The 22,153-nt window shown below is 40.2% G+C and overlaps 1 protein-coding gene across 3 annotated transcripts in view; it reads right to left on the bottom strand.

Moving 5' to 3' along the window:
* The window catches only part of LOC113141662 (trinucleotide repeat containing adaptor 6A), a 28,814-nt gene extending 13,295 nt beyond the window's left edge, over positions 1–15,519 (bottom strand). Inside the window, exons 1-5 of one of the 3 annotated variants that reach the window (XM_026326209.2) lie at positions 15,297–15,519; positions 13,867–13,918; positions 8,016–8,114; positions 1,584–1,896; positions 971–1,018 (exon numbers count right to left, since the gene is read on the bottom strand). In XM_026326209.2, the coding sequence (XP_026181994.1) occupies positions 971–1,016 (46 nt within the window). In that variant the 5' untranslated portion in view covers positions 1,017–1,018; positions 1,584–1,896; positions 8,016–8,114; positions 13,867–13,918; positions 15,297–15,519. The remainder of the gene's footprint in view (positions 1–970; positions 1,019–1,583; positions 1,897–8,015; positions 8,115–13,866; positions 13,919–15,296) is intronic. The other 2 variants (XM_026326212.2, XM_026326210.2) reach the window with 2 other exon arrangements.
* Positions 15,520–22,153: the final 6,634 nt, after the last annotated feature.

The following is a 22,153-nucleotide window of genomic DNA, read 5'->3' as shown; positions in this document are numbered from 1 at the left end:
TCTAGGAAAGGACGTTAATTTATTTTTGATGTACTATACTAAAGATAGCAGATGTGGCTGGAATTTCCTCGTTCACAGTTCCTTGAAAATTCTTTTATTCTGTCCAACTTTGAGCTGGCTAACTGTTCTGGATGTGATCCACACCAGGCCTGAGCCTGGACACAGCTGCCACCATTTTGTCACCACAGCAGGAGCCAAAGGCATGCCAAAGCTATAAACTAGGGTTCAAAGAGGTGGAGGATGACAGGGGCAGAGTAGAGGTGGCAAATGAGTGAGAAAAAGTAAGTGAGGGAAAACATGGCATCAACTGAAACTTGGCATGTGAAAGATAGAGGCCCATAATGTTTATGCATTATGAGGCTGTTAACTTGCAAAGAGGTGTTTTTTTTAAATATGGAGTGAGTGAAATAGTGAAGCAGAAAGGGTAGTAAATGTTACCTAGGATTTGGAAGTTTATCTTTTTCTGTCACATTTCAAGGACAAATATTTTCAGAAAGAATACAAAATTAACAATTTCAGAAGGACAGAGCTTGGAATTTAGCTTATAAATAAACTATGAAAAAAAAAGCAATGGCTCTGATGCAGCTGATGATAGCTCAGCACAGGTTTGTCATTTAAATGTCAGGTTTTAATTCACAGCTTAACCTTTTGTCCAGTTGGTTGCCCATCTTTGAATCCTTCTCACTCAAGCTGCATCTCACTTTTGAAGCCTCTTTCACACAAAATGGTTGCCAGCTCCCTGTGCTGCCTATCATGTTTGCTCGCCAAATCACTCACACCTTTTCACACCCACCTTTGCACTCATTCATCTTTCTCTGTCTCTCTGATATACCATGAACAAAACAGTCAAGGTCAGGTAAGACTGTGTCTACCTAATCTGACAATCACAAAGCAGAGAGCCAAAGTAAGACAATAGGAGGAAGAATAAAACAGAAGAATGGGAAAGAAGGAAGAGGCCATGTGTAGTCACCTGTTTGATTAGGGGAGTGGCTGACGGAATCCCGAATGGGAGCCATGCCTGGAAAAAGAGAGGAAAGACTGTCAAACAGACGTAGAGGGCGTTAGGGTTTACGACAGATAACAAGAGTTGTTAGAAAAAATAGGAACAGATAAATCATCCAATGAAAATCAAGCAAACAAAGTGCGTTAAAGTCAGTGTTCACAGTGAAAAGAACTTGCAAATAGAAGAGTATCAGAGGACAGATGTTGCTGGCTTCTAGTAACAGATGCTCATCCAGATTATAATATAAAGGATTTAATGTGTTATTACAAATTTTATTAAATCTGGATCTTAGCAAATCCACAGCAAGCTGTAACACTTGTTACAGCTTAGTTATTTGTCAGAGCTGAATTAAGTAATTGATCTGACTTGAGATATTATTACAGCTCAATGGTGCTGATCTGTATTAATATGATGCCATTTATGGGAACTACAAATTATAAATGGATGTTTTCTGACATAATTTCCTAATTCGGGATAAAAAACAAGAAATTCATAACTGGAAATGTATGTCTATATGTAAATGAGTACACAGACAATTCAGGAATAATTATCTGTAATTGCCTTTCTTTCCACAGTTTACCTGCGAGCGCGGCTTGTGGCTGCAGCTCCTGGCTGGGCAGGAGGGCGTCCCCGGGTTGAGTGGAGAACAAGTGCCCTCTGGTTCCCAGTTCGACAAATGGGGGGTCAATGGTCAAAGCTCAGGAGGCACAACCTCAAGGGCCTGAGGTGAAGAGGCAGGGCTTGTCAGACCGGGCAACAGGCTGATCGGGCCCCCTTGGCATCGCTGAGGATTGTACGTGTGTGGGGATGTGTAGGTGGATGTGTGGGGAAGGGGGGATGGGGGGGTGGTATTTAGATTTAGGACTCTGTCTTGACTTGGTATGCTCCGGGCACTGCAGAGACAGAGACAGAGAAAGCAGGTTGGTTCAACATTCAGACATGCCCATGATCAATTACTTCATATTGCCGTACACCACATTTATAATTGACAATTATCACCTGAAAACTATTCCTCTGCAACATCCAACCCACAGCAGTTTTTCAAGTGTTTCTAGAGGGTTTCAGACATTGTCATTGACTCATAGCTTATAGTGCACATCAACCTTTATATCAATCTACAGAGACATAGCACCACAGTAACACTAGAAAGATGTGTCGTAACATTTTGTGCAACAAGTTCACTTGTGTGCCAAAACTAAAGTAATAAAGGTTACATTTTTCAGTCCCAGTGAAAATGACAGTAACACGATGATGCCATGACAGCAGCAAGGAGGTTTGCTTCATGTTGCGTCCGCTATTACCACAATCACACCACAAGCAGATCTTGGTCCTTCAATCTCTCTATGTGCCAACTCTGCCACATGTATTCACTGCAGCCAAAATCAGTGCCATCCAAATTGTGTATGTAAATCAATTGGGGGTCAGTGTCCCAACATAGTCTCATCCTGTCAAATTATTCTCTTCTGCTTCCTCCCATTGAAGAAAACTAATTCCCATCTGTCCTCACCCCTGCTCATGGTACACTCAGTGTGAGACGACTATGCGAGTCAGATAGATTAGTCAGAAAAGTAGCATTAAGAAGGAGGGACCACCGAATACAGCTTTTTTCCTTGAGAAGGTTGTGCCCTCTTCCTGTGTGTGGGTCGAGTAGATTAGGGTTATACAACAGGCTTAAAGCTGGCAGCACTGCCCTAGGAAGTCATGGCAAGCAAAACCTCTTATGCTAGAACAAAGAAAGAAATAAGGGCTAGAAGAAAATAGGCACAAAACAAGAGAGGGGAAAGGAACAGACATCCTCCAGTGAAAGTGGACCAGTGTATTTGACAGCAAGAAGAACATTGTGTGTGTCTCTTGACCTTTTCTCAGTGTATGTTACCATGTGTGTTAGTCCTCTCTGCCTGCTCCAGCAGTGCACAGGTCTATTTATAAACCTTCAGTTCAAATAGCAACCACTCTGTTCACTAGCCAACACGATAAGAACAAACAAACCCATGTGTAGACAGTGAATAAGCATGTGCAGATGCAAACAAACATACATTTGTTACAGGTTCAGCGTGTGTGCAACAGCAACTAATGCTATAAAAGCTCACTAAACTAACCAGACACGCTTAACTGAGGACAAACTCCACCTTTATTAACTCACAGCTTACTAGCTAAAACTGGGCATGCAGCCAGCATCTAAACATCAGGTCTGCCAGAAGCTGCTTAGCCGCCCTCTGGAACCAATCAAGAAAAAAAAACAGCACAATCATTAGGAAAAAAAAAAATCCAAAGAAAGTGTGAGAAGTATTTTGAAGTAGAAGCATTATCCAGAAGACTAGATGAAAAAAAAAAAAGGGGGGGGGGAAGCAGAAATTGAGTGCTGACTGTAAAACTGGCCTGCATATCACTAAAAGGACAAGCTCATTGCAGCAAACTGAGTTGTTTACTTCCAAAGAAGCTTGACTCAACCTCCCTCTGTCACTTCTAAAGTATCTGATTTAAAGTTGCTATGCAGGGAAAACCCCAAATAATCGGGAAAGATACTTTAGTTGAAGCACAGCTCACCGTATACTAAGCCATTATTGGTTAGTGAGCTGTATTTTATATGTATTATATAATACAATTAAAAATTATTCACTATAAACTAAAGACATGACGTCATGCACTGGTTATCTACATAGTTCTGTTTATATCTACTAGAACTGAGTCAGTCAATTACTCTATCAACAGAAAAAAAAATATTCGCTGTTCGAGGTTTCAAGAATATGCCTCACACATCCTGGCCTTTGAAAACTGTGATGTGGATTTTCCCTCCCCCCATTTCCTTTCACTTTAAAGGCTCAGAGCTTTAGAGGAGTCATAAAAATAATTAGCGAGATGACCAATAATGAAAATAGTTGTCAGTTGCAGTTCTAGTGTCTGCATACAAAGTAATATACCAGAGTTTTGACTTAGACGGCATTGTGATGACAATGCGTAATGATTTTTTAGTTTATGATATGAAAACGTTGACACTGTGCAACTGTAACTGGATAAGCATGCCCACTGCTCTTTAATCAGTACGTAGAGTACAGGTTGTTCTTCTTTACTGCTTCCATCTGAGAACGGCTTTCATGAGGGCCCCCGGAGTTGGCAGCAGCTCGACTGTTGCTATCACCTTACAGACAGAGGGCTGACGGGAAAGAGGGACTAGAGGAACAAGGCACAAATATGGAAGGCAGACAGAAGGAAATATGAACATAACAGGAAAAAACAGATGACACCAAGATAAGGGGAGAAGAGAGATGTGTAAAGTGAAAACTGGGGCAAAGAGGCAGCGGTAAAAGGTTCTTGTCTCCGTGGTTGACGCGAGAGGAATGCAGCTGCAGCTTCCAACATGTATAAAATGCAGAGAGGTCAATTTCCTGATGTCAACAGCAGACAAACTCACATCAGCGTGTATCCCCTTCACCAAACAGAGCAAAAAGCAAAGTGTCAAAGAGGGACAACAGCAGACTGGCTGAAACCCTGAACATCAGTAAAGGAACAACAGAGTTAACCAACAACATGTTTCAGCAGATTTTTTTTTTTTTTTTTTTTTAAACCAGTTACATAAAACAACCTGGTGAGTAGGAGTAGAACAGAGGTGGTTCTAAACCAGGGTACATCTGAACAGATGTAACCGGCTGTTTTTAGTATGTTTGTTCAAAGAAAAAAAAAAAACAACAATATTTTGCATCATAGCCAAGACCAGGTATGTATAGCTTTACCTTTGACTGATTTGTGACATCACATAAACAACCTGGGGGCCTACCAAAGGTTCATCTGCTCAGAATCTCACTTCCCCTCCCACCTATTTGTAACAATGCATAAAAATACCTGCCTAAGATGGGCCTCGACTACGATGACTCTTATCTTTAGGAAGTGATACCAATTACTGAAGATCAGAACCAGAATCAGTTAAATTTAATTAACACTACAAGGATTAGTAACGGTTTGTGACAACTAAGGTACTCTGGATACACTGACTAACAAAGTGAACACTGTTTTTAGCTAAAGGCATTTTTCATGTGCCTCACTGTTGCTATGCAACTGCAAAATCTATTTGAAGCTTTGTTTCCAAAAGATGGCATATTTTTAAAAAAATCATTTGCATGACAGTAACACACATCAGGCCCTTTGCTGCAAACTGTAATGTTGGGAAGAAATATAGTCACACTGAGGGTGGGCAGTATAACCCTTTGAATCCAGACAGTACAGGCATACCAAACATGATATGGTTTTGAAAACAGTCCCAGATTAAAACTAAAATGATTTCACCTGTCATCACCGTATATGCACATATAAATTAGTGCATTCGTCCATACTTTATTTGATTATCCTCAGTTTAATTGAATCTTCCTTGGGAGAAATCCGTTAAATCTATCTTCTATCTTCTGCAGCTGAAATAACCAGTGAAGCAGCTCTTGCTAGGGAAGACCCTGTTGTTATGGAAACATTCCTAAACACTCCCAATACTTTTGGGCTTGTCCGAGCAAGATGACATCAGTGCACGAAGAGCATACCAGTGTTTCCTGAATATGTAATAACCCTCACAATATGAACCGACAGAAAAACTGAGCCGAGCCCGACGAGAGAAAGCAGGCAGTCTGCAACTGTGCTGCTCCAACTTACCTGGTTTCAGGTGAGATCAGTGTGAAGAAAGGAAGTGATCAAAAGGGTGCAATTTACAGTGGTTACTGTACGAAACATGTCTGCATGTTTTTCAAAACAGTATGTAGGGGATGAGATTGCATGTGCCCTGTGAGTGTGTGCAGGAGCAGATAAGCACACTTGTCACACACGTCCACTGCTGTTACGTCAACCTTGGGAGGGATCTGGGGGGACACCCGCGTACTTTAAACACAAACTGAGGCCAGCGGGCTTCAGGATTTGCTTATGATTCATTAGCTAATTTGTTCATTATTCAGTCATCCATTTACTATCACTGTCCACCCGCACTGGGGTAGGTAGTGGTTTCCAACATGCAAGCTCAGTAACTTATCTCCGCTACAAATAGTTTAAAATGAGTCAACAGGAGTGTTTGTTTTTCCCTTTCAAGCTGCTGTTTTGAGCTCAGGAGTAAGTAGACTGTCTTATGTCTTGAGAGTTGAGCATACTTGGCTATTTGTACTAAGCCAACTCCTATCATGTATTGCCAGATGCATGTCTCTAAACTGTAGCTCAATGGGTAATGAAACTATTTTAAGCTTTTAGGGCTTTTCTGTCTACTTCACCAGCCACACGGCAGATAGCAAGCCACTGTTTACAGTTTTCTCTGTATAGATTCTGAAACGATAATGGGAAATTCCATTAGTTAGTTTTAATGCAAATGTAAATCACACTCTATTAGCCTATGTGTAGATTTTTCTATCACTGACTGAGCCCACAAATGTCTAGTAGTATACATTACAAGCTGCGCTTAAAACCACCGAGTACAAGTTACGCACATTTGTTCTTTACGGTATTTGCTGAACATAATCCTAGTCTGGAAAGAACCAACCAACATTTTCATTAATACGCGAGTTATTCTCTTGATTAATGGTTTAAGATTAGAAAGAAATACCCCATCACATGTTCCACAGTAACATTTTAAAAAAGCTTGTTTTGTCAGATAAACAATCTCAAACCCAAAGATATAAAAAAAAAAAAAAAAAAGAGAATTTTTTTTCTATTTTTGCTTGAAAAAATAAATTTTTACAAATACATTTCTCTAATCAAACTAAATAACTTGTAAGTGTAGCTCTAATAGTGCACATAAGGAAAAAGAATCAGAATTCTAATGTCATATCTCCACTGAATAAACCAAAACTGAACTGGTGCCTGTTAAAGAGCTGCTGCCAACAGAATGTAATTTGGTCCACAGTTGCTATAGTAAAGACCCTGTTAAATATAAACAGTGAGTACAACGATTATACTCCAGCCATTATCTGGGGGAAGAGGTTCCATGACAATAAATGACTGTGCCGGTTCAGTGCGATATTGCCGAGAGTGAAACTACATGTCTGTCTGTGCAGACATCACCAAATCTAACGTAGTAAGATGGAGAGACAAGAACACAGCAGATTGGCAGTGCAGCGAAAACAAAAGTGAGACAGAGAGAGCGACTGAGACTTAAAGGCACACTCAAGGTCGGAGAAAGACTAACATACTTCCTGCCGCTGATAGTCAAGACAATAGTTTCAGTTGTAACGGGAGTACGCTCATACACATAGCACAGCAAAGCACAGTGCACTACTGTGACAGACGAGCAAGGACAAGGACCCTGAACACACAGGGAGGAAAAATAAATATTTCAATGTTTTGAAACTCTAAGGTTTTGTGGCTGAAATGAACAAATAGTCAACACGAATGTTGATTTTTGATGTTTCCAGCCAAGCAGTTTGTGGGTCTTTTTGGGTCATCTGGGAGGTAAACATATTCTTATTTTATACTGAGCCAATTCCTGTCATGCGTCATGCAGTAAACTGCAGCAATGAGGGCTGTGAAACTATTTTGAGCAGGCAGTGATCTTTTTTTTTTTTTTTTTTAAATATCTGAAGTACACTTGTTGTCCAATATTAATCACAGCCCTGCTTACTGGGTGAAACTGCATTTGGGGCTTGTCAAAATGGGTCTACTGAACACTATGAACAAGCACTGAGAGCTAGGCCTTACTGGTTTTATGGCACATCCCCCACTGTAGATAAATCGCTCTGTGTAAGGTGAACAGAGGCTGGTTTCCTAGAAGCAGCAAATGCTGATAAATCATGACTGCTGAGTCCTCACAGAGAAAGGCTATCCTGATAAATCAATAAATACAATTAGATTTAGGGCTGAACAATAATATGTTTTATTGACTTTCAGTGGGATCATATGATAATTTCACAATATTCTACTATTAAGATCCATAACTCTAAGTAAACTGTAGAGAGAAACACTAAAACTGGCCCTTGAAAATTTTGTTTTTTCCACCCAGAACACCCACAACTGTCCCACAGCTGCTAACAAATGCCACGACCCTTTCTCTCACCTTTTGTCCAATCCAGTGTCTTCTTATCCTCCTTCCTCTTCACTCTCTCTGTCTCTCTCTCTCTTCCATCCACTGTTCTTCCCTCTATGGGTGCGTTCCCTGTAAAGAACAGAATGAGGCTACTACATTACATGCACCCCTATAACTATTACATTTGCTTCATTTTGTTGCAAAATAAAGCATGTGCTGTCAAGACAACTTCACAGAAAATTATTTGGATATTTTAGAAACCAGAGTGTTAGTAGCTTAACCTGTAAAACGCAGCCAAATCTTAGGGAGGAAAATAAATGCACTGAGATAAGGGAGCTGGTCAAAATCCAAACCAAATGTGAGATCATTATAAAACTGTCACAGTAGATGACAGAACAATAGCCAGCAATGTCTTTAATTTTGGGCCAACATGCACAGAAATCAACACTACATAGACAACTTGTTCTTAAGCAAAACCACATCATTTACTCACGAGGACATGAATTCTGGTCATAAGCAACAGGTCAAGGCCGAGCTGAGATCCATAAGCAGAAAAATGTATGAGCTCTGAGACGGCTGCCAGATCGGCTCATCTTTAATCACAGAAAATATATTTTCCATCCACTGTGTGCACATGGAGCAGGCATTCTCACAAACACAAAGTAAGTAAAAAGGTAAAAGCAAAATATTGTACTGCCTGCTTGCTTTGACCAAGAAATTCACAAAATAGAGCAGATTCACATTATTACTTATACTAAAAGTAATACTACTAGTATTAAATGGTTTATATTGCCTGGTGCCAACATGAAAACATCTGACCACAGAATAGAAAATCTGACAAAAACACTGTCACTAGTCTTGGCTGGTTAGAATCGCAGGCTTTTAGGCAAAGTCCTCTAATCAGTATCCTATTAGTTTATTAGCAGACTGGGACTTGTCTCTCAGCCAGCGTTATAGGTTGACCTGTAGTGGTCGCGGTGGGTGTGCCACTTAGCCTGCAGGAGAAAGCTGCAGGCTGCAATCTAATCCAATAATGGGATTACAGCACAGCACTTACTTTAGTTATAAACAGACAGACGCACAGAGATGCTGAAACAACTCAGACAATCGCCACGGCTGCAACATTATCGCTGTAATCACTTTGCACAATTTTTAATTTGATAATAGCACAGCACCTCAATGAAAAATTTGAAATGTTAGGTTCTATTAAAGACAAGATGCTAAAAAACGCTTTTTAAAAATGTTTTATCATTTGCTGCATTATAAAGAACTACACTAAAAAAAACAAACAAAAAAAAAAAAAAGACGTAGTCCCAAAAAATTGTTTAACAGCAATTGTGAGAAATTGCACAGACTGCTGTGAAGCAGACCAGGCACTTCTAGAATGATTTAACCCACTAAGATCGGTTTAAATCTAATTGACTAATTTATCACCATTGCAAAGGCACAATAATTACAGAGATTAAAAATAAGAACAAGTCAATCTTTTACCATGTCTTAACCTGAAAGAAATTATGTCTATTCTACATAATGAGTCCTTTTTTTAATTTTTGGGACTTCAAGTATATTTTGACTTTTGCATTTTTCCAAGACTTTAATTTTTTTACGCTGTAACCGATCAGCTTAAGCAAAGAGCCATACTTTTGTGTGGTTACAGTTACTGATCTTGAACAGCACTGAGGTGGTGTGTGCAGCAGTGATCAGTGTTAATGACAGAATCCTGTTAATGCCTGGGCAATATATTTAATGAGAGAAGGGGTCATGAACATCTTTATTGCAAGGTGAAAGTGTGTGTTTTTTTTGTGCTGTATGTGGAAAGTGCAGTTGCAGATGCTGGTGAGCTGACACGTGAATGATCTGATAGTGGTATGCATCACTGATTCACAGAAATATTCAGTTCCCACATAGAGGAACTTAAATTCCCCCAAACTACTAAAGACAACTTGTTTAAATGAGATGAATTCACCAGTTTCAGACACCATCTTCCTCCCTGTTCCCACACTGCCCTCCCTAAACTCCTTTCCAACAATCAAGTGCTTCAGCAGATGGCTCGGGGTTCATCAACAACAACAGCAGAGCATGGTGGGGGCCCTCCTGGAGTGCAAACATACGCACCATGGACAGCATCTGTTTATGAATGGACCGACAACTTCCCATCCCCCCACAGCTACAGCTGACAGAGGGAGGGGGCACCAAGAGTCACCAAAATCAAAAGAAGGGATAAAGACGACCAAGGCAGTCTGGCCAGGGGGAGGGAAGGAAAAGACGCATTTGCAAATATGTTTTATGGTTTGTTGTATCCTATTCTAGTGCCAGATGGTAGAAAAAAAAAAAATAGATAAAATATCCAAACTCTGTATATCAGCTATAAAGTGAAGTAAGATTTGATATACCTTTTCTTCCTGTATCTATGCAAATTGTCTAAAATACATTTTGATCAGAAAAAAAAAAAAAAAACATCTGTGAAGCCATTTTATTATCTACTATAATTCTACAATTTTAGGGCTGCAACATTATTGTCTGATCTGCAAATGAAGTCATTTAATCTATAAGACCTTAAAAAGTGAAATGATCTCACTTCTTGTTGTCACCGATATCTGCAGCAACACACAGGACACCAACCATTCAGGGCTGTTAACAGTCCCAGCATGTTCGTAGTTGGCACTCACCTTAATCTTAACCTTTAAAAGGCATCGCTGTAGGTCTATTATGTGCGTCTGTGTCAGGACAACGGGGGTCAGGGTTCAAGAGGCTGAATTCAAAACTGCATATCTTAAGTGTTCCCCAAACAATTAATTGCATCAGATAAAGCACCAGAAAGTGGAAGCTTGCGCTCATAACTACAACCCCAAAAATTACTGTATCAGTGGTATTTGGTTTTTTAAATGCCTTTGAAATGTATTTTCAAATCATTACATATCAAGGAGGAAAGGCCTTTGGATTTCCAGTGTAATGTCGATATGACCAGAAAGCAAAGGGATCACATCCCCAAAATATCTCTCTTTAAACAGGGTCTTTGTTGTGTTTGAAGTGGAAAAATCAGGATAGCTGATTCCACGATTAAGCCCATATTTTTCAGATTTTCTATCTTGAGACATAGCAATGGCTGAGAAGGACAGAGAGGAGCAGACAGATGAAAGGTATAAAACTGTTCATTATTTGGTCCCAAATTGTTCTAACCTTACTGGATCCATACATTCAGTGAGGTTTAAAGCTATTTCTTCCCTGGTGATATTCAGTGTACCACAGACTTTGCTGTATCCCACTTGCCTTTCTGTCTGAGCTCTTCATAGCCATTGTCAAGTGAAGCTGAAATACTTTAAAAATAAGCAAACTATATTTGGGCTTCCAAGGAGGTAGAGATCAGAAGTCTGAGCCTGTAAACTATTCCATCCTAAGACCATGTAGGAGTGTTTTCACTCCCAGCAGTGAGTCATGCAATGAAGCAGAACTGTTAAATTTATTGGAGACCGAGTATTGATTGCGTTTGCAGCCGCTTTCACACAAACACCCCAGACGTCCACCCAAACATACTGCAACAGACATGAGCATCCAAAAAACACTCTCTCAAAGGTTTCGCTGTTGCCGAAGAACAAAAACGAGGGGGTAGTCGCGTGGCTAATTTGCATGTACAACACCACAACATTTACATCAATTTGCATTAGCATGTTCTCACAGAGGCTGAAAACTGGAGGCTTCATTGAGGAAAGCCATCACTCAATTAGCTGGACGACGGCAAGTATCTCCTCATCACAAACAGCCCAATAGCAAAGGGTCTGTAATGCTGACATTGTGAGAGGTGACATTTCCAATCTAGCTGCATCAAATCTGTCATTTCAACAGTGCAGCCAAAATCAGGTTGGTTCATTTCAGGTCACGGTAACTAAAGGCAGTATGAAAAAAAACAAAACAAGCTATTCAATTCTGCTGCGAGCAGAGGAGGGTGGGGCACAGAGTGAATCAAAGTATTTCCTACAGCAAGGCTTTCTGCAGGTTTCTGAAATGCAGATTTAATTTTTTATTACGCAACAGAATTCAATAACAAACCGTATACAGTTGATGCTTAACTGTAAACAGATGGTTACAATGTAGGAAAACAGGAAATTCACTGTTGAAAGAAGTCCATGGTAAAGTGCTAAAATCACAAACAGATATTTTGCAATTTTATTTTTGCAATGACATGTAGCATGAAGCAATCTGTGTTTTGAGTGTAAAAGAATAGTGCATACAGTAATAATACCTACTGCAAAGATAAAGACTGAATGGGCCCCCCTTAATGAACTTGCTCAGATAAAACTTTCCATGGACTGTAAACCTGGTCATTGAAATCAAATGCTCCATTCTTGTCCCAGTCTCATGACCATCTGCAGGTGTGGCTTTACTGCTCACAGGGGCAATGCTAAACTACCTGATCCCTGAACAATGTGGCAATGTCGCAAATCTTTAGGAATTTATAGCACTCGGGCATTAAAACCTCAATACAACAAAGTCTACAGTGCCACAGCTTCAACACTTCAAACACCTTGCCAATATCTTTATACATCTCCAGATATTTTTAGACCATAGTAAGAGCTTGTTTAGGAACCAAAGGTGAAAGTGAAGCTAAACAGCACAATGTTTTACAATGTCAAAGAAACAACAACAAATCGAGTCACATTACTGTTTCCATGGGATCATGATTACAAACACAACAAACTCAGAAGGAATAAACTGCATCTGAGAGATCTGATGGTGTGTCTGTGACTTGTAGTTGTTTTTAAACAGAAGTAAAAAGACTTTCCGAAAATAAAGAATTTAAAGTGAAACCACATGTGCAACACTGCATTATTGGCAGGCATGTTATTTATGGAGCAAAACAGAGTTTCCGTCTAATTTATGTAAGCAAAAAAAGCTATATGAAACTATACATATTACATAATTTAACTAAAACAAACCAAGTTGAACTGGGAGAAACGTATTTCTGTCGTGGCTGTGTACCTTTTTATTTTTAGATCAAACGAAACATAATTCTCATGTGTCAGACCATTTAAAATGTTTTTCTGGAAGACATAAAATTGCAAATGTGATGGGTTACATGAAAAATAATTCACATCACCTTAAGTGAAAAGGCATTAATATTGCTTCCCTTCCATTTACCTCAGCAGCCGTCACTCCCACATACACAGCGCTGGAAAATATGCCACAGTGTTAGGAAAAAGTGAAACATCATCTGTCTTTAGCAACGAACTCCAAACAAACCAGCATACCAGAATGCCTTACAAAGCCATTAGCTAAATAACACACCGTGAAACATAAGAATTTTATTTTAACATCAATGGGATTCAACTAACATTGAAAACAAGGACGCTGACTTGTTTTATATCTTGTCTGAACAGCATCTCCAAACACTGACAACAACTGACAATTCTGGAGATGAGAAGTGTCAAAGAGCAGTGAGCTGACGCAGAGCTCTATATAATTACAGCACAATCATAACAGAAAACTGGAGCATGACAACAACACTCAGATTCAGATAACACTCAGATGGACCAGTTGCAATCCGTGGCCCTATTGTCCGTGTTAGTGTATGTAGAGGAACTGTATCGACACAATGAGCTGCACAAACACCTCTCCACGCACAAAACATCAGGGTTCTGGCTTCTCATTTAGCGATTTTAAAACAGCAAAGCTTACTCAGCACAACGCCGCCTAGACCAACCCAGACCCTCCAATTCAATTCAAACGGAACTGCATGTGCTTGCATAAGCAGCAGCTGCCCATCCCTCGTCTCCCTAACCCCCACACATCGCCCTTTAGAAGCTCAGTACTCATTATCCAAAACAGAAATGGCTAGAAAGGTGGTATAAACGGGCATGTGTGCAATTTGTAATGTCACACTTACCTGTTAAGATGCTTCAGTTTCTTTGGTGGCAACAGCTTCCAATTCCAAATCTCTGAAAGAGAAGAGAAAGTTAATCTAACCCACATCTGAGAGTTACACAGCCAGGTACTAAACCTGAGAAGGTAAATGTAACAGGCACTCCACCCACATAATCTACATACAAATACACACATACAGCCTGCAACACTCATCGGTAATTGCTCTGCGAAAACTATTTCGACTAGTTGATGTGGAAATGCAGGTTGTGCTGCATAACAGGCCAATGCGCGATCTGGTCCCTGCACGACCAGACCTCCCTTAAGTCCAGGCTCTACCAGGTGAACATTAAATGTGTGAGAATAGAGAGATAAACAAAGTGGGAGTGTTTGTGGGTCAGAGTTACAGCTCGGGTCCTGATCGGCCATTATCTCAGCTGTTGCCTGACTTACAGCTTAACCAACATGGCTTCTCTCGAGCCTGCTATTTTTTTCCTGCGCAACCGAGACCCAGAATGGCCCTAACAGAGCATCTGATCACAGTCGCTGCAATTACAGTTTCTACACGGATCTGTCGTGTTTGCACAGTCGTCGGGCGAGTGTGAAAAGTTGGGTGCAGACGACAGTAAAACCAGCAACGGGAGCTCCGGGTGTTGAGCTAACCAGCTGCTTCGTCCTTCTGCCGACAGAGGGTGTTAAACCGAAATAACGTTACAACTATGCAGGGTAACGATTTCACCTTCCAAATTTTGCATAGATAATCACCCTTCAGCACAGATTTTGGAATAAATTAGGCCACTTTGAAGAAGGTTTTCCCCTCTGCAGGGCACCAAAAAGCCGGGCAATCAGTCGCAGTCACAGCCGAGCAACCTGCGTCGTCAATTAGCACGGATGCTAATGTTAGCCAAAAGCTAACGTCTCAAGAGGCGAGCTAACTTTTCAAACGCGGCGTTAATAAAACACACGGGTACGCGAAACCCACAAATATCGATAGCTCATTGATCAATAAAGCACCAGCTACAGTAGCATGTCAGAAAACGGATCACACTTTTGATAGAAATGTTCGCAAAGCTGCCGAGGAGGTTAAACCGAACCTCGTACTAGTTGGCGCTAGCACACGGTTAAACTGCCGACAAACACACACGTTTTCCCGGCAAACACGCAGTAAAACACGCAGTAAAACACCCAGTCACCTGCAGGATAGACCCATCTCCACTTCGTCTGCCGATATCTTTGCTATTTACCTTTGCAAACTACAACACACCCGAGCCGCATTGCTAAGTGCTAGCTAGCATAGCTCGGTCATGGCTAACTAAACAACAGCGGCTGCTAAACTCATCTAGACCCGTCTCCCGGTCTCTCTGCTCCGGGCTCTGTGTGTGTGTGTGTGTGTGGGGGAGGAAAAAAACAGAAACACTCTTCTTGTATCCAAAACACCGTAAAAAACAACCTCACCTCATTGAAGTATAAAGTGCAACAGAGTGGAAAGGAAAGCCGGCTGTAAGGCTAAAAGAAATGCAACGCGTTTGCAGCATCTACGAGGGGAGGCATTCGTCCTGCATGATCGCCATTTTCTTCGCTCGCCGCTTGCTAACCTTCTTTCGCCGGAGCTCGTCTGCTTTGCCCTCCTCTCTCTCTGCAGCCTCTTCGGCTCTAGCTGCGAGTGTGTTTCTGCAGGGGGGAGGCAGGGCAGGAAACTAGCTCACCACTTCCTCTGCGAAAACCAAACAACAAAGAAAACTATCGACAGAAATCACGAGTAAAAAAAGAAAAAAAAAACACGTCGAGCCTGATCTGTGTTAAGCAGCTGTGTCCCTTAAAACACAAGGCATGAGAAATTAAAAAAGAAACACAAAAAACATAGAAGTTTAGTATTTGTAATTCAAAATAAGAGGATCAAAAGGAATACATGTGGAATACAGACATCACAAATGCATGCTGGGTGTTAATGGGTAAATATCCTACATGTACTAATCACTAGAAATAAAATTTCCTATTAATTATATATTTTTAGCAGGGGCGGTTCTAGGACCAGACTTTTAGGGGGGACTTATGCCCAGGGGTCTATCTGTGTCCATCACTGTCTTCCTCTCTCCTTCTCTGAGCTGGAAAACTTAACATCCAATCACTGAATCTACAATCTTAAATTGAACCATACAGATTTTTATATGACTCTAATTGAATACTGGGTTGTTATGGGTAATGTAGTCAGGTAGCGTCATTTTGACCTCACTTTCTCACCTGAACCTGGTTGTTTTCTTTGAAAAAACATATCCTACCTTTACTGTAAACATAAAACAGACTTTTCTTTTATTTGTTAATGGTAATTAATAATAATAATTGCAATTCTTTATAATACTGCAGGGGTTTGGTATTTTAGCTCCACTTAAACTAAAATAATAAAGTGCATCATTTACAGTAGCTCATTACCTGGCAAATGCACAGCTCAGTCAGCTAACATTGTTTGACAATATACACACCATAAAGCTGTAACACACACTTCCTAAGTCACAGTAATAACAATTTTTTAAAATAAAACCTATATATAATAATAAAAGACAATACATATTCACATATTTATCTTTTCTTGAAGTGTAAAGTCACTTTTGAGCACATGGTAAAATAAAATCTTTAGCAGGTATATAACTAATAAAATTATCATTTATCCAGCACTGGCCAATCTCATTATTATTTGATTAAATTTGACTTTATCCCATTGAAACGGTAACTGACCTGCATGAGTGTGTGTGTATATACATTTTTCCACAAACCATATCTGCTGTGTAACAGAGCACATGCTGAACAGCAGTGTTCAAACCCAGAAAACAACTCTGGGTAGTGAGGAACATTTTTTACCAGAGTATGAGGAAGGGAAAATGCTCTGTACATTACTGTACTTTGTAAGAAGAAAGAAAAACAATATCACACACACACACACACACACACAGACAAACAAGCAATGTAGAGAATTTCAGCATCTCTCTGGTGTTTCTTAACAGGCTTGCATGGCTTTGGCAGTTATGTAAGAAAACATCCCTGAAAGAGTTTTTTGAAAAAGAGAGAAAAAAGAGCAGCAATACCCAAACAACAGCAGGGAAATAGATACAGTGTGGAATCTGCCAACGCTTCACCAATGAGACAAAGGCCGTTGCTGCCTACAGGAGCAACCGGTAGCCTAATGCATGTGTGCAAAGCAATGGACCATTGACCCACCAATGGCAAAAACAACCCCCAGCCTTGTGCACATATTACCTCCCTTATCTGTGTGTTTTTGACTGTAACGGAGAAAGAGAGCGAGAGAATCATCTACTGCCAAGTAATGATTTCATTTCATCAAGAATCAAAGATAGCAAGATCAGATTATACAGTAGATAAACAAGTGGGGAAGCTCTTAGCCCTGGAGGACTGTTGCCAAATACTATCCAAGACTTGCTTTCCCAATAGACTCCCTCTGTTGGTGGTGTGTTCGTGACAACTGGGAATTCAGATATAATTGGTCTCCAGATGGGAAGATATCCAGCTCACTGTCCCTCCAATTGTCTCCCTGGCTGCACATGCTTGTTTAAAGTTCCTATTTCACAGCTTTTTGTTAAGTCAGACACAGACAGGTTGTTTTTTTTTTTAAGATTAATTATTGAATGTCTATTAACTGATGACAGTCATTTTAATACTTTATAATAAAGCACTGAAATGAAGCACATCATTAAGTTCATTATATCATCTGCAAATCCTAATCTATGGGACACTACAGGGCTACTGATATGGTAGCAGTTTGGGGCACCTTGACACATACATGGAAACAAACCTCAGGCCTTATCACATTAAAAATTGCTTCCCTCCTCCATACACCTGACCACCGGGTCAAATTGTGTCAGAGCTCTGACTCAAACTTGCTGTGAAGCTAAAAAAGTAAATGGTGTGTATACTGACGCAGACTAGCATGGGATTAAGCTGGTAGACCATAACAAAAACAGAAAGGTCCAGAGGCAGCCAGAGTTAAAACCAGAACAAAACATGACAAAAATACCAGAGAATGACGGAAGAGAACAGAGCAAAACAGTTGTGCTGTGCACAGACAGGCACTACTTGATTGGGACTTTTCGCATCTGCGATAACATCAAGTGCACAAAAACAACATTTTAAGCTTCTAACTTTTATTTTAAAATGACCCTGGAAAAATCTCATTCTGGGTGTTTGTCACAGTGAAAGATAAACCAGCTATTCTGAAACCCAGCTCAGTGTGTGTGTGTGTGTGTGTGTGTGTGTGCGTGCGTGTGTGTATCACTAAGTTTACTGGGAGCAGAGCAGGCAATGCAGTGAAAGAGTTTGGTAATAGTTTGTGACATGGCATTCACCTTGACGGGCAGTGCAGTGTATACAGAACAAGTCAAGGTTTAATCATTCACACACACAAGCACGCACGCACACACAGTTCAGTGCAGGAAACAGAACCCGGTCACTTGCGTAAAAAATGCAAACATACACATTTATGGTCTGCACTTCATGTATACACACACACACACACACACACACACACACACACACACACACACACACACACACACACACACACACACACACACACAGCTAAGTGACGTTTCTCTTGTTCTTGTATTTGTAGTCCTCTATATGTCCATCATCTTGCATTTTGTGGGTTTATTTAAACGACAGTCTGTATTTCACATGTGCACACACAGGCCACAGTGCGCTGGAAAAAGACTGAAATGTAAACGTTAAGGGCGGAAACGAGAAGGTAAGAAGGCAAGAGCAGGGAACAGTATGCTAGTGAGGAGAAAGAGATTATGTAGATGTGTGAGAGAGCGAGCGAGAGACAGACTGACAGACAGAAGGAGGTCAGAAAAGAGATTTGCATGTCAGGTAGTAATAGGCTTGTCCTGAGTACAGACATGCACACTGCTAAGCTGCAGCATATGTATGTATGTGTATGTGTGTGTGTGTTTGTGTGGATGCTGCTTGTACCTGAGTGGGCCGCCTGTCTAAACTAACTGAATCTGCATTGTATGACAGTTACATATTACCACTGTCCCCACTGTGTTTCAGGGGCTTTAAAACATACACACAGCTATATGTGCTGTGTATGTGTCAGCGACTTTGATCCCAGTTTCTTCATTGTTTCTTTGAATTTGATCAAAAACATGAATTTCTCTTTAATTTGTCTTTCATTAATTTCTCTTTCAGACCCCCCCTTCCAGTCCACACCACCACAACCCCTTCATTTTTCACATTTCCCCATGCCAACCTCATTATCTTCTCCTGGCCTCCAGCCTCCTCCCTCACATTCTATCAGCACAAACACACAGATATATACACCACAGCATCCAGCCTACAGAAACACATGCTCCTTTACCATCTTCTTCTGTATTTCTTTGTTTCTCTCAGTGTTCATTTTTAAGTTCGGGGCTTATTTTAATTTATTTTGATAATTATTATTTTTGTCATTAAAAAAGCATTAAATATGAGGATTTGATGCTTTTTTTTTGTTAAACATGATGCTGACAAAACATTGTAAGATAAAATATGAAATTTCTAGGCCCCACCTTTGTGTAATGGTAAATTAGTATTTTTTATATTTTCTGCAATTATTCATCTATAAATTATTCATCAAGGAAATAATGGACAGATTGATCGATAATGAAAATTGTCATTTACAGCCCTACGTTTCTTTTAAGCAGTCAAGCACAATTCATCCACTGTTAATTTTAGTCTGTGAATGCTGCAATAAATGACATAAAGTGCATTATCTACAATGGAAAAACCAATTAGTCCATTTGGATCTTAAAAATGGTAGAAAGTCATTTTGTATCTTTGAGCTAAGAGGAGAGGTTTTCTGCTGGGTGAAAATAATTTTCTTCTACGTTTAACAATAACAGTGTCGCTCTGATCCAAAGTGTAGCACAAATTCTAACCACAGTAGCTGCAACCTGGATGTGGACAGAAAACAACCTTGACATTTCAGCGACATCACAGAGGACAGAATCTTTCAAATGATCTGTAGTCAGAAATGAACTAAACAGAACTTACTTTTGACCCTGGAAAATAAAAAGAATCACAGCATGAGGACAAAAGCATAGCAATTTACGGAAAAGCTGATGAAAAAAAAATTGGGAGCCTTTGATGCATGTAATTTCCCATCTCTCTCTCTGTTGAATCCCTGCCATTTCTTTAGTGCCAACTCTATAAAGGCCTAAAAAGCCCAAAAATATCAATAAGTGTATCTTACATTATATTATACAGTTACACAAGAATTTGAACCAAAATGTGGTATTTTTTTATTATATGTTGAGCTCAGTGTTTATTCCTCAGCTCATTCTTTGTTCTTTACCTCTTCATCTCTCTGTCTGACAGGGGACCAGCTTTGAAATGGATTTGTTCTGACCATAACTGAACCTGATCTTCAACCGATTGCCTGAACATTCATCCCCCTTCAGCTTTCAGGACATGTACATAGACACATGCACAACAAACTAACCAACCTCATCCATCATCTGTTTTGCTTGAGATTTTTTTTCCCACTCACCCTTGAAGTCTTTGTTTTTTGCATGCAACACAAACACAAGTTATTCTATATACACAGACAGGTACTGTTATGTTATTTCAAGAGATATTTCCATTTCTGCCACCATAATCCATCACCAGAGCTTGAATATGCAGATAGTCTTGATAAGTGTGCTGGGTGACCGCATAACATATTCACATGTACCCCTTTATTTAAATTCACTCTCATTTATATTCATATCACTGATTCAGTGCTGGCCTTGCTGCTCTATTACTGCAGGAACTCATGCAGATCGGTTGTTACAGGGTGCAATGATTGGTTGGTCTTTATCACTACTATCCTTCTCCGGGATTTCTTGGTGAAAGTAGAAAAGACGATTGATACCACTACCATGTCTGTGCAGTAAATATGAAGCTTAACTTAGCACAAAGACTGGGAACAGAGGAAACACCCAGCCCGACTGTCAGATTTTAAAGATTTCGCCTGTCACATAACTTGTCAGATTATTACTTTATGCGGTCACTATGTTGTTACAGAGCAAAGTCTTTCATTATGTCTTATTCAAGTCCTCCACATAGGGTGCAGGTGTCTCACTTCCCCTGCATGAGTTGAATCACTTGACCCAAAAAATGATCAAGCAAAACTGATGAGAGGACGAGTAAACAGGGTTTGATGAAATCACAGAAAGCAGCTGGGGCTCTAATCGCGGCATTTGTGCCTTCATTTCCTTCACTATACCAGGATCTACAGAAGTTAGAAATCCCATAAAAATCAGACACGCATCACAGCAGCGGCAGTGACTGTTGAGCTTTTGGGGAGACACTTGCAATGTCTAAATCTCTGCCTTGCTGCTCCCCAGGTAAAGGATGGCAGTTTTTCACTCATCTCTGGCTGGAAATGTGACTCAGCTATTCACGTTAACACACCTACTCTTTTCTTTGGAACACAAGGTGTGCCAGAAATCTGTCAAGTTTATCTCAGAAAAGAGGAAAACTGAGCAGAGTTAGGCAGAATCACTCAAAAAAGATAAGAAGCAAAATACTGCTTTGTGCTGAAGGAAAGCGGAGGAAGCACCTTTCATACAGGAAATGAAGCTCAGCTGCAACAATAGGCTACAGATGGAAATCAATGCAATTAGAAGCATATAATTAATACAAATTTACATGAAGAATGAAGGAGGTGAGTGTTTTTGTTTTTTTTTAAAAAAAGGAAGATTCTTGAGGTATCAAGAATTTGAGAGAGGGGGCTTTTACCGCTCAGATATCTTGTTTTTGGTAGGGTTTGTGAAGTCCAGTTTACTTTTTCTGCTGGGCTGTGATGCAATGTGTGGGGAGCAGGCTGACCTGAGAAGCATTGTCATGGACAGAGCCACTGAATGGCCTTTTGTTAGCCCCGCACAGGCCAGCAGACCTCTTATAGAGCGACAGCATGTGTGTAACTGCAGTTCAAAGTGCGAATGACAAAGAGAAGAGTGATGTGATGGGAGGTGGAGAAGTGGCAGACATAGCTGATGAGAGGAGAGGGGGAAGGAAGTAGACAGAGCTCATCATGAAAAACATTAAACACTCCACACACTTAAATCTAACATGCAGCAATTACAGAAGTCTAATCAACCTCCGACCATATCTCAGCTATTCATTTGTGTATTTCTGTTGCAAAGAGGTCGATTAAGTTTAATTACACTGAAGTTAATTCTCTAGTTAATGGGTCAAAAAAGAGATGGAATTATAGCTTCCCTTTTTATAATCGTCTTTTTCATTCAAGGGAATAGAACTTATTCCCTGTTGTCCTTCTC

This window comes from Mastacembelus armatus, chromosome 8 (assembly GCF_900324485.2).
Source record: "Mastacembelus armatus chromosome 8, fMasArm1.2, whole genome shotgun sequence".
Taxonomy (NCBI): Eukaryota; Metazoa; Chordata; class Actinopteri; order Synbranchiformes; family Mastacembelidae; genus Mastacembelus; species Mastacembelus armatus.
The sequence above is the reverse complement of the archived record's forward strand: the minus strand, read 5'-3'. Positions and strand labels throughout refer to the sequence as shown.